The sequence below is a fragment of the Carlito syrichta genome, unplaced genomic scaffold (assembly GCF_000164805.1).
Source record: "Carlito syrichta isolate Samal-C Ts95f unplaced genomic scaffold, Tarsius_syrichta-2.0.1 Scaffold305643, whole genome shotgun sequence".
NCBI classification, from domain to species: Eukaryota; Metazoa; Chordata; class Mammalia; order Primates; family Tarsiidae; genus Carlito; species Carlito syrichta.
The window spans coordinates 581777-607403 of NW_007249739.1; the positions used below are offsets into that span (position 1 = coordinate 581777).

The following is a 25627-nucleotide window of genomic DNA, read 5'->3' on the forward strand; positions in this document are numbered from 1 at the left end:
CACGCGCTACCATGCCCGGCTGATTTTTTTATTTATTGTAGAGATGAGGTCTCGCTGCCCAGGCGGGTCTTGAACCCGCGGGCTCAGGCCATCCACTCACCTCAGCCTCCCAAAGGCGCGGGATGACAGGCTGAGTCACCGAGCCCAGCTACCCATTTGTTTCAGCTCACACAACCGGAAGAAGGCAGAGCCGGGATGCAGACCCAGGCAGACTGGCTCCAGCACCCATGCCTGCAATGACATGTTGTGCTGCTTGCCAGAAAGAAAATTCGAGAGCAAGAGTCTGACAGACATTGACTTGGGCTTTTCAGAATGTGACTGGGGGATGGTATGTCTGTTTTTTTTTTTTTTAAAGCGATTTGAGGAAAGTCAAGGCCGGACCAGCAGCAAAACAGCCTTTTACCAGGCGTTGCAGAACTCCCTCGGCGGCGAGGACGGGGATGCCCGCGTGGAGGCGGCAGCTACGTGGTATTACTCGCTGGAGCACGCCACAGACGACTACGCCTCCTTCTCCCGGGCTCTGGAGAATGCCACCCGGTGAGTCGGGCCGCAGAGGGCGTGATGCCTGCTGCCACGTTTTGGGGGCATATCGGCTGATGTCCAGGTCACGAGTGAGAAAGGAGGGCGTGAGACTCTGCACATCGTTCATTCAGTCGACAGCGTAAGGGGTTCTCCCTGCCCGAGGGACAGCTCTGGGGACGTGTGGGGTGAACCCTGTGACCAGGGAAGCCCAGGTCTGTGGGCGGAACAAGGGGCAGCCTGACTTCCTAGGCAAAGGTGCCCGCTGAGTGCTTCCTTGGAAGCAGCCACTCAGCAAACACTCACCCACGGCCTTCTGGTGTCCCCGAACCCAGCACCCCCAGCCCTATGTGTGGGCGGGTGATGCCCAGGGCCCATGGACATTTGCACTTTTAAAATCCCCTCTCCCAGGCTGATTCTAAGGTGCAGCCTGGATTTGCCTCACGCATGGGAAGCGGAGGCCTGGCAGGAAAGTTTTGTGTTTGATGCCACATCCAAGCAGGATGGGCCCAGGCTCCAATGGCCGTGTCCTCTCCCTGGGGGTGCTGTCTCTTGGGCTCACTGCTTAGGCACCCATCCTCATTCATGGCTCAAGATTCTCTCACTCGGGGAAGCCTGCTGGGACCCCCACCCAAAGATGACTAACAGTGCCCCCTCCCCAGGCTCTGCTGTCCCCATTGTTCCTCTCTCACAGCTCTGACACAACCACCCCCCATGGTGGTCAGGACTGGCCTGTCTCCCCCTCCCCAACGTGGCCTAGCTCACTGGGGCCCAGAGCTGTGTTTTATAGGCGCGCACAGCAGGTGCTTGGGAAATGAACCAGGACCCCAGCTCACCCTTCCTCTAGAGGCCCCTGGGGATGGGGCCATGGTGGCCACTTGGCTCTCTGGCCACCCTGGCGTCCCTTGTAGGTCCCTAGCATGTCCTCAGTGATCCCTGCAGGACTCTCCCTCCCAGTGGAAGGATGTGGCCAGGTGGGCAGCTCTGGCAGGCTGTGCCCTCATTCCTCTCTCCCTTGGGAGGGCCACGCAGCTTTTGCTTCTTGTCCACGGGGACAGAGCCAATGTTAAGTCTCAGCGGCCTTTGCTGAACTTGGCTCCTGGGACGGGCCAGGCTGGAGGGTGTTGGAGACCCACGGCCTTGCTGTCTCTCCACCCAGGAGTCTGTGGTTCCCCATCTGAGGGTCACTAGCTCAGAATAAAACCTCGTCCCACCCACTTGGATCTTAAGGGCCAGAAAAGCTCTAATTTTCCCTCTCGTGGAGAGCTCCACCTTGAACCAAATAGCCAACGGCTATTCCTGGAGGGCCTGCACTGTGCTGGACCGTGGGAACTCATAGATGTCCAGTTCCTGACCCTTGAGAGCCTTATAATCAAATCAGGACTGGCCCAGTTCGTGTTGTAGGCAGAGCTCAGGGACAGAGTTCCAAAAACCTGGGTTCTTGCTTCAACTTGGCCTTACCTGACTTTAAGGGCTTTAGGACAGCCTGGGCACCTGGGTGAGAGCTGAGGTCTGAGGGAAGGTGGCATAACCAAGGGAGGCTTCACTGAGGAGGCAGACACCAGTTCTTCCTTAGCTCATTCTCTTCTGGACAGTCTCGGCCCTGGCCTCTCAGGCCTCCCTGCCTCCAATGTGCTCGGCAGTGTTGCCCCCCAAGCCTGCTAGTATGTGACTCTTCCTGTAGGCCTTATCCCGTCCCTGTCTGCTCACAGCACCTCAAGGGAGTCACAAGAGGAAACACAGCTGACTTCATCTGTCCCTCAAGGCCCCCACAGTGGACCTCACCTGACCCAAGAGCCTCACCTGTGAACATACAAGCACCCTACAGATTCACCCGTGGTTTCCATCTAAATGGCCGGAAAAAAGGGTGTGCCACCCCCTTATTGAGGGGATTCCAAGGGTGTTATTAGACTTGGCCAGTATAGAATCTCTGCAGAGAAATGGGGGCCAGGGTAGGAACCATTCCATTTCCCAGCTGGGAAGACAGTGATTCAAGAGTATCTCCCCTTTGGTCCACAATGCAGTGGAATTCAAAACCTGGGGGCCCAAGGTCAGAGGGGTCTGTCTGACCCTCCCTCTGTCTGCTCCTCTCTAAGTAGGTAGGGATCCCACTGTCATAAACTCTTTGTATCACTCCCAAAGGAAGAACAAATATGAAAGCTTGGGAGTGAGGCCAGGTTTCTTGGCCTTCTCACTCTGGACTTTTAGGATGGGGTCCTTCTTCGTGGTGTGGCTGTCCTGCATGTCTTAGGGTGTCTAGCAGTATTCTGCCCCCTATACACTAGAAGCCAATCCAACCCCTTCCACCTCCAGTTGTAACAACCAAGAGTGTCTCCAGAAACTGCCAAATGTCCCCCAGTGGGTGGAAGGGTGGAGAGTGGCAAAATCCCCCAACTGGTCTAAGGGTGTCTTGTGCATGAACTGTCTTTGAGGGCTCTATTTTCTTTTAAAAATGCACACCTTAGCTGGGCTTGGTGGCTCAGCCTGTAATCCTGCGCCTTTGGGAGGCTGAGGTGAGTGGATTGCCTGAGCCCGCGGGTTCGAGACCTGCCTGGGCAGGCGAGACCTCATCTCTACAATAAATCAAAAAATTAGCCGGGCATGGTAGCGTGTGACTATAATTCCGGCTACTTGGAAGGCTGAGGCGGAAGGATAGCCAGAGCCCAGCAGGTCGAGGCTGCGGTGGCCGGGAGCGGCCACTGCACTCCAGTCTGGGCGACAGAGTGAGACTCCAACTCAAAAAAAAATGCACACCTGGCCAGGTGCGGTAGCTCACACCTGTAATCCCAGCACTTTGGGAGGCCACGGTGGGAGGATCGCTTGAGCCCAGGAGTTCTAGACCAGCCTGGGCAAATGTCCAGACCTCATCTCTACAAAAAATTTTTTTAAAAAGTAGCCGGGCTTGATGGCATGCACCTATAGTCTCAGCTAATTGGGAGTCTGGGGTGGAAGGATCTCTTGAGCCCAGGGGGTTGAGGTGACTGTGAGCTGTGATCATGCTACTGCACCCCAGCGTGGGCAACAGAGTGAGACCTCAATTCAAAAAAATAATAAATACAATAAAACGCACGCTTTATGTTCTGCTTCTTGGGATGTTGCATTCATTTTCCTGTAAAATGCTTTGCTCCCAAATCGTTATGTGAAATTGATGTTCTGAAAAGATACTTTTCTTGGAGACGCAGTGCCATGGATGCCGGCTCTCAGTCACAGCCTGCCACCCACCCGAAGGGACCCATGTGCTGGGACTGCGTGTCGTGCTCCTGCCCTTCCACCAATGTGTCCAGGGAGATGCTTGGAGAGGCTCACTGGGGAATGGGAGGAAGGAGTTCTCTCCAGGCCTGGGGCCGGGCTGAGGGGGCCGCCTAGGAGAAGCACTTGCCAGACACAGTTGCCCATAATCTACCTGTGACCAGACTCCCGTCGTGTCCCCCTTCCCCAGAGACTACTTCATCACCTGCCCTGTGATCGACCTGGCCAGCGTCTGGGCAAAGAAGGCCCGAGGAAATGTCTTCCTGTACCACGCTCCCGAAAGCTACAGCCATGGCGGGTAAGGGTGCTGTGTGATCACAGCAGGCGTCGGCCAAGAAGGCATTCTGGTAGAAGTCCCTGTCACTGCTGTGATCCTTGGGGAAGTGGGGGAGGGGTAGAACCGAAGGACACCTCCTGACGCAAGGACATGCGGCACACTGTGTAACCTCTCTAAGCCTCAGTTTCATCATCTGAGAAATGGGAATAATTGTAGTAACCCCTTCATCTCACAGGATAGTAGGCAGGGAAAATAAAAGATGTGGGAGGTTTTGAAAACGATGACAACACGCTTAGGAATTGCGATATTCGTGATTAATGGATAAACTTGGCTTAGGGAGGAGGCCCTTTCATTCTTTCTCCATATTTATTCCTCTAGAAACTGAGTATTCATGTAAGAAAATGACTTTTCAAAACATAAAAAGGGTTTTGGGGTTCGGGGGGTTTGGTCAAAGGAAAGTTTTTTTCACTCCCGCTGTGTGTACTATTGTTACTTGCAGAATAGGTTCAAGCTACCTTATAATAAAAATTTCAGGTGTGATGGAATCACCAAAAAGGAGAAGAGAAATAAGAGATTTAAGAGAAAGAAATCAGCAATACGGGAAGGGAGACGTGAGCACAGAGTTTAGCATGGAGTGTTCCAGAAGCCAAGGAAAAGATTTTAAAAAGAAGAAGAAGAGAAGAAAGGCTTGGAAACCAAGACAGTCCTCAAGACATTCCGATTTCTCTAAGCACCCATTCGAGACTTGGTGTCCCCAAGTAGATGATTTAATCTTAATAGCAATCCAAGCAAACTTCCAGGGTTCTTGTCAGCCCCACTAGCTGAAGAAAGGAGGCAGAAAGACTGAGTGATGGGGACAAATGTGGTCTCTGCTGCAGGTCAGAGATCCATGCCAGGAGGGCAGCAGGGGACATGGGTGACTGGGGCTTTGTGGGGAGGGCTGTGGGACCGCTTGTTCCACTTCCTGTGACCTCACAGTCCTGAGCACTCACCCATGTGGGAAACCCTTCCCCTTGGGGTGGCATGAAATTACATCAGATCAGCCTCTTCACACTGAAGCCCCTTTGGAAGACCTTATGCTCCTTCAAAGGCAAGAAAGTCGTCATGTCCTCAGGCTTAGTCTCTAGTAAGCATTCATGGGTATCAGATCAGCAGAGGATGTGTCTTCATGAGATGAAAGAGTATTTTATTTTATTTTATTTTATTTTAGACAAGTTCTTACCCTTGCCCAGGCTGGAGTACAGTGGCGTGATCATGACTCAAGTAATCCTCACACCTCAGTCCCCCAAGTAGCTGAAACTACAGGTACCCAACACGACATTCAGCTAATTTTTGATTTTTCTGTAGAGACAAGGTCTCACTATGTCATATGTTGCCCAGGCTGGTCTCGAACTCCTGGGCTCAAGTGATTTTCCCACCTTGGCCTCCCAAAGTGCTAGGATCACAAATGTGCGCCATCATGCCCAGCCTGATGCTTTGTTTTATATAAGAATGGAAGCAAGCCTTGCCATTTGAGGTCAAGGGCATTAATCACCCATGCCAATGTCTGTTGTATGGGCAGCAGGAAGATGAGGTCATGACCACAGCTTTAGAGGTGAAGGTCTGGCCCTCAGAGGAGTATAAAGTCATCCAGAGGCACTTCAATGTCAAGAGGCTGATTTGATGAGGTTTCACGTGGGAAGCCACAGCCTCATGGGGAAGGTTTTCCCACACAGGTAAGGGCAAGTAGATCAAGTGGCCCCACCGAAGGCTATCAGTTGTGCTGTCTTGGACAGGTTCCTTTGCCTCTCTGATCCCCAGTGTCCTCATCTAGCAAAGGAAGTACGTAGTTTTTCCTCTCAAAGTAGGCAAGAACAATACCTGAAACATAGATCTGCCAGCCCTTAACCGGGTTTTAACCAGTGTCACTTTGCAAGGCATCAAGGGAAGTCTTATAAACAACCATCATTTATCATTATCATTAGCAGTGACCCTAGAGCAGGTAGACTAATGGCCACCGACAGATATAAAGACATCACTTGTTCTACTTTTTACCTAAAGAAATCCCTGGAATCTGTTCATGTGGCCTTATGAGAAAAAAAGAGTCTGGGCAGATGTGATTAAGTTAACAATCTTGCCATGGAAAGATGATCCTGGATTACCCTGGCTGGGTGGGTCCCAGATGCAATGGCAAGGATCCTTATGAGAGGCAGAGGGAGACACGCTTTATGTAGAAGAGAGAAGACCTGTGTGGCTGTGGAGGTGGAGGCTGGGCTGACAAGGCCACAAAGTAAGGAAGACCAGCCACAGCCAGAAGGTGGAAGAGCCTTCAGAAGGACTGTGGCCTCATGGACACCTGGATTTTGTCTCAGTTAAACTGATATCTGACTTCTAGCCTCCAGAACTGTGAGAGATAAATTTCTTTTTTTTTTTACTTTGCAAACTTATAAGTGTTTATTCAGCAAGATTAAATGTAATCTAAAAGTAGCACTTCTCCACCCAAGAAATCGCTGAGATTTGCATGTTCGGAGGCCCTTGAAATGCAAATCCAACATCTTCATCAGCACCATTTTTCAACCTTTTGATTTCTTTTTAAAGACATTTCTGTTGTCTTACGACTTCACGTTTGTGGTCATTTGTTACAACAAGTTAAAGGAAACTAATACAGTCCTCAAGGCATCCAGATTTCCCCTAAACATTCATTACGGACTTGGTATTCCCAAGCAGATGGTGTAATTTTTATAGCAATCCACATAAACAACCAGAACCCTTGTGGGACTGGCAGAGTTGAAATGGTCAGACTCATCCCACAGATGATGAGTGCCTCAGTGCATTCGGACTGCTGTCACGAAACGTCATAGATGGGGTGATTTATGAACAGCATAGATTTCTTGCTCACAGGTCTAAAGACTGAAAATTCAAGATGGAGGCATGAGCAGGTTTGGTGTCTTGTGAGGGCTCGCTCTCTGCATCATAGATGGTGCCGTCTTGCTGTGCCTTCTACACGGTGGGGGAGGCAGGGGGTCTCTTTCAAGTCTCTTTCATAAGGGGACTAATTCCATGTGTGAGGGCTTCACCCTCATGACCCAATCACCTCCCCAAGCCATCACTTCTTAAATACCATCACATCAGGGATTCGACTTTTGAGGGGCCACGAACATTTAGACCAGAGCCAGGAGCCTCATGTCCCAGGAATACGACACAATTCCCTGCAGTCCCAGAGCAACGACCAGCCCAAGAACTCTGCACTAAAACATCTGGTCTCTCTGCTTAGAACTATGCATAATTTCAACCTAATCTACCTCCTGGATGCGAACAACTGTCTCAGGTTATAAGAAGGCACTTAAATGGCAGGCCAAGATTCTGGGAAGGAGGTGTGCGGAGAGATGGAATGATGGAGAGCCGTTGGGTTTGGGCAGAGATGAAGGTGTTCTCATAAGCCAGTGGGCTGTGGCTACCCACCGCCAGGGAGGCCAAGCATGGGGGGCGTTCTGAGAACCAACCTTGGCTACCTCGCCCTGTGCCTGGGCTCTCAAGAATACACTTCCAGTGCACGGGCTCTTTTGTCTAGTTCTCTGCCCATCTCCCTTTTAAGGCAGAGATTCTAATGCAAGGTCTCATTCCCCTGCAGCAAGTTCCATGCATGAAAACCCTGATGAATGGGCAGAGGGCTTTGGACCCTCAAATTGACAATGACAAAAAATAAGAGCTGTATCTTCTACATGGGGGCAAAAACAATCAAAGCAAAACAACACGAAAGTACTCTGTCTTCTTCTCTCTGTCTCTGTCTTTATCTCTCTCCATCTCTCTCTCTCTCTCTCCATTTCTCTCTGTGTCTGTCTCTCTGTCTCTCCTGTGGCTTCAGCCAGATGCCCCAGTAATGGGCCTCACCTGGGTCAGTTTTGAAGGCTGCCATGACCAAGTGCCACAAACCGGTGACTCAGAGCCACAGAAATGCATCGTTCAAGCTCTGGGAGCTGGAAGTTCCCAGGATGTCGGCAGGGTTGTGATACCTCCGAAAGCACCAGGGAAGGGTGTGTCCCGGCCTCTCCTCTGGCTTCAGGTGGCCTCAGATGTCTCCTGCTCACAGATGACCATCTTCACTGATGCTTGATGATCTTCACTGATGACAGTGCCTCGCATTGTCTTCCTTGTGCAGGGCTGACTCTGGGTCCAAGTGTCCCCCTTTATAAGGACACCTGTCATGGGTTGGTGAGGGCCCACCCCAGAGACCTTATTTTCACTTGATGTCCTCTGTAAAGATCCGATCTTAACAAATGGTCCCACTCTGGGCTACTGGGGTCAGGATTCTGACATATCTTTGTGAGGGGAACACAGGTCAACCCATAACACTACCCTCGCTCTTAAATAACAGAGCCCAGCCAAGCAGGTCCCTGTGGGAAGGACCCAAGGCCATCTGTTCTGGACTTGGCATTGGGGTGGTCCCCAGAGGAGCAGTCCTTGAGCAGAATGGAGTTTCAGCCTCAGTTTCCCATGGCCAATGTGGGCTTGTCTGTTTCTGAATGGTGTCCTCATGTCCCTGCAGACGGGGCTGCACTGCACCGGTCCAGGGAATGTCCCTGAAATAAAGCCATATTCACACATAGACCCTCACAAGTTCTGCATGAGTCTTCATGACTCATGACTCCTCAGAGGCCAGGACCCTCTTGGAACAGATGCAGACTTAGACGCTCAGGAAATTATGCAGAAGGACAGAAGCCAATCCAACCACCTCATCTGACAGGTGGGGAATGCATCCTTTCCAAGTTAGTTTTTAGACTCTCTGGGGCTCGATTTTGCCATCTGTAAAATGGGGCTACGGAGGTGGGAGCGGTCCAAAGTCCTGATTCTTCACTGGCCTCTGAGTCCCGGGCCCCTGTGAGGCAAAGAGAGAGGTGGGACGTCTCGTCCTGCCCGTTCCTTTCTATCTCATAGACTGAGCTTTGCGTGACACTGAAAGGTTATGTGGTTTAGAAAGTGAAAGCCCGCTGGGCTCAGCCATCTTTAAGGCATCTCCTGCGTCTCAGGTTCTGGTTTAGGATGGCAGAGACAGAGCCACCAGCATGCTTTTGAGCAGAGTTGTGGCCTCTCATAAAGAGGCAAGTGGTGTCCTGGCCAAAAGTAGCGATCCTGGCACCTACCGTTTTGGTAAGAAACATGCCCTTGACTTATATCAGCTCAGTGACCAAAGGCAAGCCATGGAACCTCTGTGATGACTCAATTTCTTCATCTGGAAAATGGGCATAATAGTAGGACCTACCTCGGAGGGTTACTATAATCATTAATTTTTACATATACCAGTGCCGAAAGTGCCCTGTTCTCCCTGGCCATCAGAATGCACTCTTGGCAACACCCTACACAGAGATGGTCTCTCCCCACGGCAGTCATATAAAGGTGCCATCCACGTAGGGGATAACCCGATCAATGATTCACAGAAGTGAACTAATCTGATGGTTGGCAAGTTTGTCATTTTGTCTCCAAAAGACACCCCACCCTCTGTCTCTCTCTTTGTCTCTCTCTGTCTCTCTGTCTGTCTCTGTCTCTCTGCATTTCTCTCTCTCTGTCTCTCTCTCTCTCTCTCTCTGCCTCTTTCTATCTGTCCCTCTTGGTCTGTCTCTCTCTTTTTCTTTCTCTTTCTGTTTCTCCCTGTCTGTCTTTCTGTCTCTCTGTGTCTACCTCTCTGTCAGTTTCTGTCTGTCTCCCTCTCTCTGTCTCTGTCTGTCTCTGTCTCTTTCTTTCTCTCTGTCACTCTGTCTCTCTCCATTTCTCTCTCTCTCTCTCCCTCTCTGTTTCTCTCTTTATGTCTCTCTCTGTTTCTCTGTGTGTGTGTGTCTCTCTGATTATCTCTATCTCCTTCTCTCTCTGTCTCTGTCTGCCTCTCTCTGTCTCTCTCTCTCTGTCTGCCTGTCTCTCTCTCTCTCTCTCCCCCCCCTCCAAAGCTGTCATATCTCTCATTTTATTTCTGGCCCGAATCTACACACACTTAAAATACACGTGTGTGTTGCATTTGCAGCCATCTGTCTGGTGCCTCTGTCTCTGCTCGCATGTATCAGCTTTCCTGGCAGGGACTGGTGAGCAGCACACCGTGAGTGATCGCTTTCTTATGGACTGCGGTTTGCCAGTCACACAGTAGTGTGGTTTCCTTACTGCCCACCTGGATTAGAGATAATAGTTTTGTGCCTGAATGTAAGGCCAAAGCTTCGTGAGGAGAGAAGAGAAACACTAGATGGAGCGGAGACAAAGAAATGAAAATCGATAGTGTAGAAAGTTCACGCTGAGATTCAGATTCAGATTCAAAGAATCACGGAATAGGGGAGGTAGGGTCATCCACCCCTCCATTCTACAGAGGCAGAAGAGAAGGTCCAGGAAAGGGAGAGAATGGAGGCCCAGTCTCAGGACTCTGCGTCTCTTGGGCCGTACCCTGCCTCCCACTCTCTCTCCGGTTTTGGTTATTTTGCACCCACTGCTGGTTAAGAAGTCCACTTCCCAGATGTGTGGCCTTGGACTAGTCACTTGACCTCTCTGAGCCTAATGTATCCCCTACATGGAAAGTGCATGAGGACCTGTCCCATAGACCCATGGCGGAGGTTGGGGTCAGTAGCTGTACGTCGTGTAGCCCAGAGCTGGCATCTGGTGTGTCTCTGTGTGTGTCTATGTGCGAGTGTATGCATATTTGGGTGACTGTGTGTGCAGTTCCTGGCAGCTTTGGCAAGAGAGCAAAACTCACCAGCTCTCTCCTACCCAGCTCTGCCCACTGGGGACATCTTGGGCCACCTCTCCCGTGGTTCCTCTCTGTTTTGTTCCTTCTGTTTTGAAAAGTGGGATTTCCAGGGAGACTGTGACCCAGAGTTTCTCAGCTTGGCTCTGCTGACATTTGGGGCCTGCTGAGTCTTTGCTGCCGGGAACATCCTGTGCTTTGCGGAATGTTCAGCAGCACCCCTGCTGACGCCGGAAGCACCAGCCCCCTAAGGCGTGACAGCCAGAAACATCTCTGGACATTGTCTCATGTTCACGCCTGTTGAGAACCACTGCTGAATTCCATGAGAACCGAGGTCATTACTAACAGCCCCTGAAGGGAAGTGGCAACCCTCCCTCAGACACCCCTCTGAATCAATGCAGGAACCCCCCCCACATGCTGCCCCCAGCCCCGCAGAGTTCCTCAGGTAGACAGAGAGTGTCCTGTAGACCCGGAGGGGGTGGCTTCTCGGTTATGAAGCTGACCTAGAAGGCTGACAAAGCCCTGACCGGCTTTCCTCCCTGCATCCGAGGTCCGAGTTGTTCTCTCCAATGTCTTCTTGCTTGCCAGGGAATCTCTCAAGGTGCCACCTGCACCTTCTACCAGGCTCCTTCCCTCCCCACCCATCCTGGCATTTCCCTCTCCTTGACTCATGCTGACATCCTTATTTCTAAGCATCCCCCTTCGAAGGACACTGCTCCAGGTGTCTTCCTTAGGGAAGCCCACCTGCGTCTGCCACTCATGCACGAAGGACTCAGATCCGTGGCCAGCCCTGTCTGTGCTATGGGCCCCAGCAAGTGCAGAAGAGAACATTGATCCATCTTTTGCTGCTAAACTTGTCTTCAGAGGGTTTGAAAGCTGGCTATGCCACTTACTGTGTGTCTCTCTAAGTGTCAGTTTACTCATCCGTGCAACAGAGCTAATAATCCTACTTCCACTTACTGGAGGAGTGTGTCAGCATCGAATAAGACAATGTGTGTAGACATCCTGGCACATGGGCCCAGCTGCCTGGCACTGGGTAAACACTTACTAGGCGACTATTAGGAATCCCGCTTTACGTGTGGGACTGAATCCAAATTGGATATGAACAGGTCCTGGGAAGAAGGCAGCCACAACTGAAGTGGTTTCCAGTTGCTGGACATTGAATGAGGCACCGTGGCCACTTCAAAGAGGGTGTGGAGGTCCTTCCTGAGATGCCTGGGCCGGGCCGGCTGTGGAGCTCACAGTTTCCATGGAAACTCATTAGGAGGCTGAATGTGAGCTGTGGCACTCGAACTGGGTGCTGCGTCCGGTCCTGACTCAGAAACCCTTGGTCTCTAAGGTACTGGGATGTCATTCCCACATCCTGATGGTGCAGAAGGTGCTTCAGTGAGCCTATGTTTGACTTATCTTTGAATGGGAGCTGGGGGCTGGGTAAGACTCAGGAATAAACACTTGCTTAGAGTCCATACAGGACGTTAGATGGGTCTTGAACTTGGGAGGCAGCAGCCTTATGAAGTGAAAGAACACATCCTTTGACCTTTGAGGGAACATCAACCATGCTTTAATTCCACCTCTCCCGCTTGTTAGCTGTTTGTACTTGAGCGTATTCCTTTACCTCAATCTCCTCACCTGTAAAATGGGTAATTATATCTACCACATAGCATGGATTCAAGATCCTATATGCTAAACACTGGCACATTGCAGCTGTTCAATATTAAGTAGCCAGGGTAATTTTCCTTTGGGGAAAAATAAGGCTCTGATAGAAAAAAAAATCGAAATGACTAAAAGGGCAGTCATGCTTCTGTTTCGTAAGTTGGAAAACAAAGCCGTAAATTCTCGACTCAAGATGTTTTGTACACCACTACATTTGCATTCTAGACATGACCATGCATTCCAGGGGCCTCTGACATTCCAGATTCGAAGTATTATCTTTTTAGTTGACTGTCTTGGTGAGTTTGTTGGGATTAACAAACCAAAGAAAATATTAAGTGGCTGGATTCTTGAACCGGGTCCATCGACCTGGCTACATCCTGTGGGATTTTACAGAATCATTTCCCAGTGTAGATGGAAATAAATCATTTTTCTGAAACTGAGCCCTCCAGCCCCTCGACATAATGGGGTTGATGCTGTCTATCTTCCTCAACATTGATTTGGCAAATATTTGCTTGATGCCGTCTACGCCGCAGAGGCTCTCCCAGGTACTGGAGACGGAAGTCTGCGAGGCAGAAAGGCTGCCCTCCTGGGACTGTGACAGTGGTTGTAGGGTGAGGCTGCTGGGTGTCTAGGGATGGGGTGCAAATAATAATAGACAATGCACACATAAATACGCAGAATCAGTTCAGAGAAGAGCGCTAGGAAAGAAAGGCACTAGGATGTCTTGGTCAGTGATCGGGGAAGAACCTTCTGAAAAGGTGACACTGGAACTGAGAACTGAGACATAAGAAAGTATGAGTCTTGTGTAGAAGTAAACAGTGAGCAGTTCCACGAGAAAGGGTATCAGATGCCAAGGCTCTGAGATAGGAAAGGACCTGGCACATGTGAGAAAAAAGTAGGCGGCCAGGGAACTATTAAAGAGGAGAGTGGTTGAAGGGCCAAGGGGGAAAAAAGGCAGGGTGTTATAGTTCCTATAGGAGTTTGTAAGATTTGGCAGGCAAAGAGAGATTATTTTATCTCAGTGTGATGGGACAACATTACAGATTTTTCACAAAGCATGTTATATATACTGCACAATGGTCTTCACTCATGTCCAAAACACAGCTCACTGGAGCACTAAGTGTCTTTAAACAAAGACGATAGAATGTAGAATATCAACCTTGTTATCCAGTGCAATAATCAGCTAGTCAGAAAAGTCAATTAAAATGAAAACTTATTGAAAAAGACTAAGCCAGTGAGGTACCTCAAACATTTTAACTTTAAGCATATAAACCCGCATTTCCTTGCCATTCTTTGGTGCGGGGTCAAAGGCTTCAGTTGGAAAATGCTATTTGGAGTTCTGCCTTTGACTTTCTTACAAAGCCATTAACATAATGCGTGCTTTATGATTTCCAGTTTGGGATACCTGAAGGGGGAGCGTGTGCATGGTATTCAATACATTTAATTAAACAAGATGATCAGCTGGGCTCAGTGGCTCAGCCTGTCATCCCGTGCCTTGAGAGGCTGAGGTGAGTGGATTTCCTGAGCCCACGGGTTCGAGACCCACCCGGGCAACTTGGCGAGACCTCATCTCTACAATAAATCAAAAAATTAGCCGGTTCTGGTAACACGCACCTGTAGTTCCAGTTACTTGGAAGGCTGAGGCGGAAGGATCGCCGGAGCCCAGCAGGTAGAAGTTGCGGTGGCCGGCAGCGGCCACTGCACTCCAGTCTGGGTGTCAGAGTGAGACTCCAATTCAAAAAAAAAAAAAAAAACCAATATGATCACAGTACAGCTGGTGCAGAGAGTTGGATCTTGTTAAACATGCAACCTTGCTAATAAGCATGGACGTTTTGGGCTTGCAAAGTTCATCTTCTTCTGGGTAGCAGTGTCGTGCTTTATGGAGGAAGTGGAGTGTTTGGGCTGGTCTAGCAAATGAGTTGAAAGCTTTGACTATACAACGAAACCATATGTCATACAGCTCTGCTGGGCTTTAGGGAATTAGGGAAATACCGTGAGATTTCGTTTGGGGCCAAGGGTGGGTCTGCATTATTGAAAGTAAATTGGGGAACTCATTTTTAAAAGACTGCATAGCAAATCCTTTGATAAAACACAAGCCATTTGTAAAGCAAATAATTGCTTGATGAATTCACAGGTGGGATCTTGAACTTGTGCATATTAGATTTGCCCAAAGAGAGGCACCCTTAGAGACATGCACTCCTGTGTTATTTAACACTTTCTCAGCTGCTCAAAAAGAAGACTGGGAAGCCAAGGGACTTTCATTCCTCGGGTTCTCTGGCTTCCTTTGGAGGAAGCCTCTAGAGATGCTGGCTAGGGATAAGAAAGGGAGTGTATTTTAAGAGGTTGAGATCAGCACATTTCCTCTTGGAGACAGAACAACGGGGAGAGAAGTCCCTGCACCCAGGGGCTCTCTAATCAGTCCAGATGGGCTGGAATGCAGAGCCCTTACCCCCAAGCCTCTTGACCTCATTGTCAGCAGAAGGGCTTCTGTCCTGCAAAACGCTGTCCTGTTTCTATCAAAAAAGATCCTCCCCCTGAGGATCTTTCACTCCGAGGGAGCCCAGCCTCAGCCCCCCTCCCAGCTGAGTCCATCATTGGTACATCTCTTTGGGGACACCCTCTTAGTCATGCTGGTGCCAGACAAGCCCCAAACATCCATGAAGGAGGGATGCACTTGGAGCCCAGTCGGGAGTGTGGGCAGGGGAGAATCTCTGAAACGAGCATGCTGGTGTGCTGGTTGAGCTCCATCCCGGCCCGCAGCTGTGCCAGCAGGCTTGAAGAGGAGCGCTGTCATGGCCAGGGAAGGCTGGGACATCATGTGGAAAAGGATCCCATGAGGGAAAAGGACAGTGCTGTGTCTTTCCTGGAAGGTTGCGATGGCCCTAGGATTTCTCAGTTCTGATCTTCTTCCCACGGGACTTGGCCTTCTGAAAGAGAAGTGACTTGCAACTCGCTTGCTGAGAACCTCAGTGCTCCCAGCCCTTTTAAAACGTGACCCTTCACTTTTTTGGGGGAGGGGTCTTGGCTCTCACACCTTTCAAAGAGCTGGAGCCTCAAGGGCCTTAGCAAGCGTGCAACCCAGTGGTTTTCACACTCTGGATTTTTTTGAACTAGAACAAATTCCGATTTCACTTCTCGGCATGATGCACTTCTCAGCGGGACCCGGGACTCCAGCGCCTGCCACCAGCCCCCCCTGCCTGCACTCACCCTGTGCTCAGCCACACTCCCTGTCCATCCGTCCTCCAGACAGCACAGAGCCCACAGCCGGATATCGCGGGTGCCGAGTTGCGGGCTTCATGCTTTTTCCCCGCCTTGGCCAACCCCACTCTACTCATCTGTCCAGGAAAAGCCCAGCGGGACTTCCTTTCTCAGACTTCCCATAGACACCTCCAACTTTTGTCCAAAACAGTCGGTGTCTCTTTCCTCTGTCTTGTGATGCTTTGCAAATGATTCGATCGTGTGACAGACACCCATCCTACTACTCAGCATTTTATTGTGGAAAAACCGCGGCTTATCTCCTTTTCCTGCTCCCAGACAGAACGGAGAAGTTCTTCCTCGGTGTACCCCCTGTAGTTATTCGGGGCACTGGACACAGCAGACCCTCGGCAAGTGTGGGTGGGGAGGGATCTTCGTCCTGATGCCCCATGTCCCATTTGCCACGGTCTCAGTGATTCACATTCACATTCTGAAATCACCACAAAAAGCACGTGTGCGCCCACCCACAGGCACGACGGTCCTCTCCACCCTCTGGCTACGTGTCACTTTACCCACATCAGCCACCGCAACGCTTCCTTGGTTGGCAATTTATAACTTCAAAGGGTTTTCTATTCACCCCCTGTGAGCTTCCAAGGGTACCATGTGGGAGGCTGAACAGGGAAGGGGACTTGAGCCGAGCTTTCCCAGCTTGGGCAGGGAGTTTTCCTAGGCCCCACGTCTGCCTCTCCTGGTGACAATGAGAAGATCTGTGTCCCATCTGCTGTGGTGGCTCATGCCTGTCAACCCAGCACTTTGGGAGGCTGAGGTGGGAGGATGGCTTGAGCCCGGGAGTTTGAGACCAGGCTGAGCAACACAGCGAGACCTTGACTCCATATTAAAAGTAAAATGTAATGTAAAAAAGTGAAAAGAACCGCATGTGACCTGGTTGCAGATGAGTAACTGTCACTGTAGGACGGATCCCACTGGGATAAGATTACCACATTCAGCAGATGACAAGTAAAAACTGAAGACAGCCAGCCTGACCACGTAGTGACACAGCCATCACAGGTTTGATTCATGATTTATCAGAGATCAAACAGAGCACAGAGCAAGAATCCACGCCCACGTCCATGAACTGTCAGCCCCCAGTCTGCATGCGCCGTGGCCGCTCAGCTGACAAGACCCTTTTTACCTCACCCGGCCCGGCGTGTGCGTCCAGGTCTTCCTCTGCTGATGCTTAATCTGCATATCGTCTTCCTCCTACAGAGGGTCCTGGGACTCTGAGCCAGTGCCCAGACTCACCGAGGACTTGGTCTTCTAATCCCAAATCCCTTCTGGAGATCCTCCTTCTGCACCCCTCCTCCAGACGTCCTTCTTAAACTGCTCAAAATAACTCTGGCATCCTGATGGAGATCAGCTCCATGAAAGAAAACACAAAACAGAAATCCCTGTATATATAGCGAGCTCTTAAACAGATCGGATGGACTGGGATGCCAGGCCATTCCCCCTAAGCAGGGCTCTGGGGCCTCTCTGAGGTCACAGACAGTGGTGACCTGGAGCTGGCTCACACAAGTGTCCAAGGGCTGTCCCTGAACATTGCCTCCCAGCATCACTTGGGTGGTTTGAGATAGGCTATGGCAGTAGTATTTACACCACTGAAATTGGCAAATGCAACAAAGAGGACGTCCTTCCCCCAAGGAGCCAATTGTTAGACATTTACCAGCACACCCTGGCATGACTTTCTTGAGAAGATGAAGGTGGTGAAGCATCTCTTGAGAGACTTGCATAGTTCACAGCACATTTTGTATATACTTTCGGGAACCTGGTGGACCCCTGAACCCTGCAATGGATCTCCTCCCCCAGCTAGGGACCTCTCCCTACTCCTAATCGTCAGATGTCTCTCAAAGGGAGAGGAAAAGTAATAGGCATGTGCACAAGAAACTGAGTCAGAGATCTGAAATGCTTGATTGCCAAACCTCGTTCAAAGCAGGCGGTAAGCACGATTGCATCACCATTTTACAGAGAAGGACACTGAGGCCCAGAGAGGTCATAACTTTTGTCTGAAGTTGCGCAAATGTTAAGTAACTGAGCTTGGGTTTGAAACATTCTGGTTTCAAAGTTTATTTCTGTTCTCTAGCACATTTGGAGTTCAGCGTTGCTTGGAAGAAACAGTAGACAAGGCCACAGTGGTAGGCAAAATAATAGTCCCTCAAAATGTCCACGTTCCAAACCCTGAAGTCTGTGGCTGGGTTATTTTACATGGCAAAGGAACCTTGCAGATATAATTAAGGGTAGGGACCTTGAGGTGGGAGACTGAACTGGTAAGCCCGGTCTTATCACATGAGACCTAAACAGCAGAAGAGGGAATCAGACTAGTGTGTCGTAGAGACGGATTGTGAAAAGTGCTCAAGTACTTTGAGGAAGGAGAAAGGGGACACTGAACAGTGGCCTCTAGTTGCAGGGAATGACCCTTCTTCATTCATAGCCAGCAAGAAAACGGGAACCCAGGTCCTCCACCCAAGGAACTGAATCCTGCCACAGACCCCAATGAGTAGGAAAACAATTCTTCCCCAGACCTTCCAGAAGGGACATAGCCTGCTGACCCTTTGACTTGAGTCCAGTGAGTGCTGGGCATGATGGCTCATACCTGCAATCCTGGCGCTTTGGAAGCCAGAGGTGAGAGCATTGCCTGGGTCCAGGAGTTCGAGATTAGCCTGAACTACTGGACAAGACCTTGTCTCTACAAAAAATAAGAAAATTGGCCGGGCATGGTGGCACATGCCTGTAGTTCCAGCTACTTGGAAGGCTGAGGTGGAAGGATCGCCTGAGCCCAGCAAGTTGAGGCTGCGGTGGCCGTGAGCATGCCATTGCACTCGAGCCTGGGCATGACAGCGTGAGACTTCAGTCCATAAAGACCCACACAGGACTCCTGAACTCCAGAAATTGGGAGGTAGTATAATACTTTGTGTTGTTTAAGCACTGGGTTTCTGGTAATGTCTTAGGACAGCGATAGAAACCTAACATAGCCACGTTCTCAGAAGGGCCACCCGAGAAACAAGCTGTTTCACCTGCCATCCCACTGCCAGGAAAGGACCAATCTCCAATGGGGAGAAAGTCCACCAAACACCGTCAGAGGGCAGAAAAGAGAAGCTGGCCCCCATTAACCTGGGCTTCCGGCCTTCACTGCGGCTGACACAGAGGGCTGTCGTGACTGAGAAAGTACAGGTCTTCCCCATGGCCAGCGAGGCGGCCAGGGGACAGCAGGACTTGGAATCTGTGGACTGCAGCTAAGTCTTGGCATCACCCCTAAAGAGTTATGGGGCCTTGGCAAGAAAACAACCTCTTGAGTCCAGGTTCCCTCCACTGCTCAAAGGAGTAGTAATACCTACTCACAGGCCTGTTGAGATCAAGTGGGTGAAAGTGATTTGTGAACTGCCAATTTGGGACTCGAGTGAGCAATTATTTTTATCACCATTGTTATGACGACTTCTGTCAGCACTGTTTTCTGTGATGTGTTCCTTTCCCTTCATGGATCATAAAACAATGTTGGCTATATCCATCATTGGATGGATTTGTGACTTTAGGGTGGTCCCCGGTCCCTGCCCTCAGGTAGACAAACAGACTCGGGATTTGGAGCCTGGGAGACTCAGGTGTGAGCCCTGGCTCTCCCGTCTTGGGTGGGTCGCTGTTTTTCTGAGTACCAGGTCCTCACCTGGGAAGTTTGTGGATGGCAGCATTTGCTTCTCTGGTCGGTCCTGAATATGGTGATCACGGGCATCAAGGTTTCTCACAGTGCCTGGCACTTCAGGGGTGCTTGGGAAAGGGGGCTGTAAGCAGGGTGAGTAGAGCCAGCTGCACAACAGGCCACACTGGCAACCACAAATCTGAGACTCTTTTCTGAGCTCCTCACGGATACTTTTGACAGTGGACAAAGTTCTCTGCTCTTTGGGGCCCCGGATCCTACACATGCAATGACACTTGCCATGTCCCACTTCTTCTCGGAATCGGGAAAGCCTTCCCCTGCTCTAAGAGGCCCCGGAGGAGAGGGAGGAGAGTTTGTGACCGTTACTCTCTTCTTCCTGACCGTGCTGTGGCCTTACACGGTTTCCTGTCCCTGCTAGGCTGCCTTCCAGCTCAGGGCCCTGATACTGACACATCATAAACATAATCACAAAAATAGCCAGCATCTGTAAAAACATTCATTTTAGATAGAGCTTCTACACACAATAGCTTGTTGGATCTGATATTTGATAAGGAGAGAGGCACATAAAAGTCCAAAGACTCATCCCAAGTCACACAAGCAGTGAGTAACAGAGCCGCGTCTCAGCTGAGTGACTGGTTATGTCTGGTTCTTCTGGTCCCTGTTGTCAGTCTCGTGTACACTGGTGATGCTTCTTATGGCCCCAGTGGGAATGCTGGTTCTTGGGCCCTCAGGCCTCAGTTCAGGAAAGGCCCCTGCACCTGTGCTGTCCCCACAGTCCCCAGCCTGAGCAGCCCAGGGGCAACAGGGAAGGGACCTTCCTCACTTGACACGTTCCCCCTCAGACCCCTGGAGTATAGGGTCCCTTTTCCCAGTCTCTAGGGTCCTCCTGGTGAACTGCTCTGAGTTGTAGGCAGAGCCAAGCTGTCTGTCCACAAAGCGTGCACGTCACATAACCTAACCTCTGCACAGATCGCCCTTGTCTGGGAGTCACCTATTTGAGTCCCCTCCTAGGACATCTGTCACTGGGCGCATCTGTCCATCATACCAACGTGGACGAGAACTGCGGGGTCCATCTGTACCTCGGGTCAGAGGTGCTGTCATGACCTCAGAGACAGGTGATTGCATCGGGTGGTCGGGTGATGTGGTGAGCTAGCACCACACTTTACTACCAAAGAGCATTTACTACCACTAAGACTATTACAACTACTAAAGGGTGCGGACTGCTATTATGACTACTACTGAAGAGTACTTGCTACTACTACTATTACTGCTATTACTGTTACTACTACTAAATGGTATGTACTACTACTACTATTGCTACTATGAAAGGATACTTACTACTACTATGACTAAAGGGTACTTATTACTACTATTACTACTACGAAAGGGTACGTACTACTCCTACTGTTACTACTACTGAATAGCATGTACTACTATTACTATTGCTACTATGAAAGGGTACTTACTGCTACTATGACTATTACTATGACCAAGGGTCCTTACTATTATTACTACTATGAAGTGGTAGGTACTATTACTACTATTTCTACTACAAAGGACACTTACTACTACTACTATTACAAAATGGTACATACTAGCACTACTTTTACTACTACTAAAGGGTACATACTCCTACTACTCTTACAACTACCAAAGGACTCTTACTATTACTATGACTTTTATGATGACCAAAGGGTACTCACCACTACTATTACTACTATTACTGCTATGAAAGGGTACATACTACTACTACTATTGCTACTACCAAAGGACACTTATTACTACTATTACTATTACTACTACCCAAAGGCACTGACTACTATTACTACTATGAAAAGGTGTATATTATTACTGCTATTACTATTCTCAAAGACCTCTTACCACTACTACTGTTATTACTACAAAAGTGTAGGTATTTACCCTTTAAATACCTGCTGCACATACCATTTTATTTTGATCTTCACAGCCACTCTATGATGTAGGTATTTCTTTACCCATTCCATAGATGAGAAAGTAGAGAGTCAGGGAGGTCAAAATATTTGCCAGAGGTCACCTGGCTTGAAGGTGGAGGAGCCTAGACCCAGGCATGGTGTCCCTGGGCATGTTCAGAGTTGTTACTGGGTTTTCATTATGAAGGTACAGTTGATTGACTGATTGCCTAGGTGGTTAGGCTCAGTTTACTGGTTGACTGATGCCAGAAAGACCAACCACATGATTTAGGGTGGGAGCTTTGGGTCACTTGGTATCAGCCAATCAGGGGTACAATCCCTTCTAGTCGCCCCCTCTGATACTTCCCTGGCCCCCAGAGCTCACTCCGTCAGCCCGTATACCCCAGACTCCAGTGCCAGCTCCAGCTCCAGTCAGCTGACCCACTAGACTGGCTTCCGAGTCTTTCTTCCCACCTGTTTGCTGCTTACTAGACATTCAGCTCAGTCTTGGCATGTTTTTATTGAACAACTCCAATGTGCCAGGCACTGTACTGGGGTGGACTCCATGGATCAATGTCACCCTCAAGGAGTCATGAAAGTGTGAGTTACATACAACCAAGTGCCCATGCAGAGAAAGGACTCAAATACAAGCTATTTTTGTTGTACTTTGTCAGTGAATGAACAAACAAACAAACAAACAAAAAATCCTTAGGTATCATGGTTAAAATATGGCTAAACAAACATTGCCTGAAAAAACTGCTTGCAGACAAGCCTTCATGTTCAGAGTTTTTATTGGGACTCCATTTATGAAGGCATGATGGATTGACTGATTGATTGCCCAAATGATTAGACTCAGCTTACAGGCTGACTAATACCATGTGACCCAAAGCTTCCGGTCTAAATCACATGGTTGGCCTTACTGTTTCCAGAGAGTCGAGTGCTTAGCCCGGCTCATACTTCAACCCTGGGTCTGTCCTGGAAGGGCCACTGGACTAACTTGAGACCAAGTCAGATCCCTACTAAACTGAGCACTAGCCAGGGACCTTAGACATGCACAAAGAGGGTGACGTCTTTGTTTGGGGAGGAATTGGGGATTTGAGCTCATTTTTCCAGCCATGTATTTTGTCTTTAATTTTTGTTTCTTCTTCCTGTCTGTGTCTTCAGCCTGGACCTGCTGGAGGATGTCCGGTATGCCTTTGGGCTTCCCTTCTACCCGGCCTACGATGGGCAGTTTTCTCTGGAAGAGAAGATCCTGTCCCTGAAAATCATGCAGTACTTCTCCAACTTTGTCAGATCTGGGTGAGAGGCCCCCTCATTCTGAATTCCATCACAGTGCATGCCCACCCCCTCCCTTCAGGCTAAACACAGGGGCCCTGGGTTGCCCCTACAGGTTCACCCTTTCTTCCCTAGATGGCACTGGCATCTCTGTCTCCATCTCCTTCTCCCAACCAAAACTACCTTTGCATTGACTAATCTTTGTAAGGAAAGGCTTCAGTGATGACAGCCGCTTTGAGGGCTCTGGGGCAGGGTTTCTTTCTCTTTTTTCTTTCTTTTTTTTTTTTTTTTGAGTCAGGGTCTCACTCTGTCACTTAGGTTGGAGGGCAGTGGCAAGATCACGGCTCACTGCAACCTCGACCTGTCGGGTTTAGGCAAGATCCTCCCACCTCGGCATCCTGAGTAGCTGAGGTGCACACTACCGCACCTGGCTAATTTTTTTTTTTAAATTTTTGTAGCGATGCAATCTCACTATGTTGCCCAGGCTGGTCCTGAACTCCTAGGCTCAGGCCATCCTCCTACCTCGGCCTCCCAAAGTGCTGAGATTACAGGCGAGCCACCACGCCCAGTTAGAGCAGGATTTCTCAACCTGGCTACTATTGACATTGAAGGCTGGGTATGTCTTGGCTGTGTCCTGTGCATTCCTGGCCCCTACCCCCTAGATGCCTGTGGTACCTATTTCATCACAACTATGAGAACCAAACACATCTCAGACATTGCCAAACCTCCCCTGGGAGGAGAACCCTGACCCTGTGCCATGAGGAGCACCCTACCTTTTTCATCTGAGCCTCCAATGCTCAGGGTCCTTTTTTCTCTACTATGGGTCTTTCTCCTCTTCATCTGCCTCTATGTGAGTCCAGTCCATATACACCCTGTTCTCACTTCCAAAATTCTCCCTTCTTTTCCCTCCCCTGGCTGCTAACCCCCTTCCTTTTCTCCTTTCTAGACATACACTGACTACCTAGAGCTGTGCTGGGTCCCCCAGAAAGATGGTAAAACGGTGAACGAACAAGTCAGGCCCAGCAACTGCCACTGACAACCTGAAACACAAAAACCCATCTTCATTCACAGCACGGGTCCAAGCCCAGCCTCGGCCCTCAGAGCACGAGGGCAGTGGGAGGTATCCCAAATGATAAAAAGGAAGACACATTTTCCTCAGAAATATTTCCTTCTTCTTTTTCCAGAAATCCCAACTACCCTCACGAATTCTCACGGAAAGCCCCGGAATTTGCAACCCCCTGGCCTGACTTTGTCCCTCGTGCCGGTGGGAGGAGCTACAAAGAATTCAGCCCTCAGCTTCCAAGTCGACAGGGCCTGAAGGAAGCCGACTGCTCCTTCTGGTCCAAGTACATTCACTCTCTGAAGGCATCCACAGGTAGCAGAGCCTGGGAGCAGGCAGAAGCCGGTGGGGGGAGAGGCTGGTGGCTGGTCTCATGGCCCAGTGGAGGGGGCGGTTGTTGGTCTCAGCATCTCTGAGCTCACTGCACATCTGGCCTGTGGCCGTGTGCTTGGAGCCACCATGTCACTGATGCCAATGGCACAGCTACTTCCCATGAGGAGCTCACATCCTGGAGAGCTGTGTTTCCCCAGGGCCTTCTGTTCTGATGGGGGTTAGAAAGCCTGGAAGGTCGGGAGAGAAAGGAGGATTGGAAGTCTCATCCTCAAAGCCCTTGATGGGCTGGATAGAAAATTGGAGAAGCAATTCCAGCCAGGGGAAAAGTAGGTGGACTTTTCTGCCTCTTCTTGATGCAGAAATGTTATGGGGAGAAAATGGATCTTAGCAGGGGGCACTGGGCATGGAGAAACAAACACAATGCCCTAGGAAGGGTGAGTATGAACACCACAGTCCAGCAGACGGCCTCCAACCCTCCTGGGGCTTGATGGAAGTCTGCTCCTGAGCTAGCAGGAGCTCAGAGTGGGGAGGACTTGCTTCTCCATGGAGGGTCTTGGCAGGGACCCCAGGAAAGGCGATGCTGGCACTGAGGCTTTCGGAATGGCAGAAGCTGTCCAGGTGGGGAGGGACGGAAGTGGCGCATTCAACAAGGAGGTGGCCTCGTCCAGCTCATGTTTTAGATTCTCAGCTCTGCCATTCGCTTCCTTAGCCGAGTGGCTCTCTGCAGACAAGCCCAAGTACCTCCTTTGCTGTCCCTCTAGCCAGGAATGAATCTGGTGCCCTGACCACTGGAAATGCTCCTCTGTGGGGTATGTGCAGGGAATGCTTGCTGGAGGCTGGGATCTCTTTGGGCCAAGAGGAAGAGATTAGAGAGGAGAAGTCTTGACCTGGTCTGGACCGACCTGCCCTGCCTTTCCTGTTACAGATGGCGTCAAGGACGGGCAGTCTGCAGCGAGTGAAGAGGAGGAGCTGATGGCTGGATCTGGTCTGAGAGACCTCCCAAGCCTTCCAGAACCCGGCTCCAAGACATACAGCAAGTGACCAGCCCCTGAACGCCCCCCTCCCCTGCCTGCCTCCACCACCCGCAGGCTGCCCACCATGATTACCTTGTTCTCTAAAAGACACTCACCTTCAATAAAGTCTCTACAGGCAGTGAAGCAGTAGCGGCTCCCATTTGTGAACTCAAGACAATTCTTGGACAACACCGTCTCTGTCTTAATAATCTTTCTGAGGTTTGAATCCCAGGCGGTGGTTTCTTGTTAGCAAATATTTACGGAGTCCCCACCATACACCTGGCCCTATGGTGGGTGTTGGGGAAACAAGGACCTGCTTCTCTGGGAGAGAATGGGGGGCAAACAGTGATTCAGGAAAACGGGGGCCCATTGAGGACAGCACCAGGCAGCACAGTCCCACCTGAGTGGTAGAAAGGACTCACAGAGGATCCGGACAGAGGCAGAGAACAGCTTGGAGGGGGGCAGTGGCCTAGTGAGAGACCTTGCACTCTGAAGCAAGGCAGTGAGCGTGGAGATGGAGGGTGGAGCAGATCCAAGAACCCTTGAGGAAGCAGAACTGATGGAACTTCATTATGCGAAAAGGAGTTGTTGCGAGGAGATTGAACTATCCCAGCCTTGGGTTGATTTGGATTCCTGGATAAGCAATGATTTTCTCATTCACCTCGTAAGGACACACTAATAGAGGCAAATCTTCTGTTTACAACTCTTTCTCTTCCCACCCCACT

General features: G+C 50.1%; 1 protein-coding gene across 1 annotated transcript in view; it reads left to right on the forward strand.

The window, feature by feature from the left end:
* The window catches only part of TG (thyroglobulin), a 279837-nt gene extending 254907 nt beyond the window's left edge, over positions 1-24930 (forward strand). The window contains exons 44-48 of the mRNA XM_008061957.1: positions 356-537; positions 3959-4066; positions 22386-22520; positions 23681-23871; positions 24815-24930. Coding sequence (XP_008060148.1) covers positions 356-537; positions 3959-4066; positions 22386-22520; positions 23681-23871; positions 24815-24930 — 732 coding nt within the window. The remainder of the gene's footprint in view (positions 1-355; positions 538-3958; positions 4067-22385; positions 22521-23680; positions 23872-24814) is intronic.
* Positions 24931-25627: the final 697 nt, after the last annotated feature.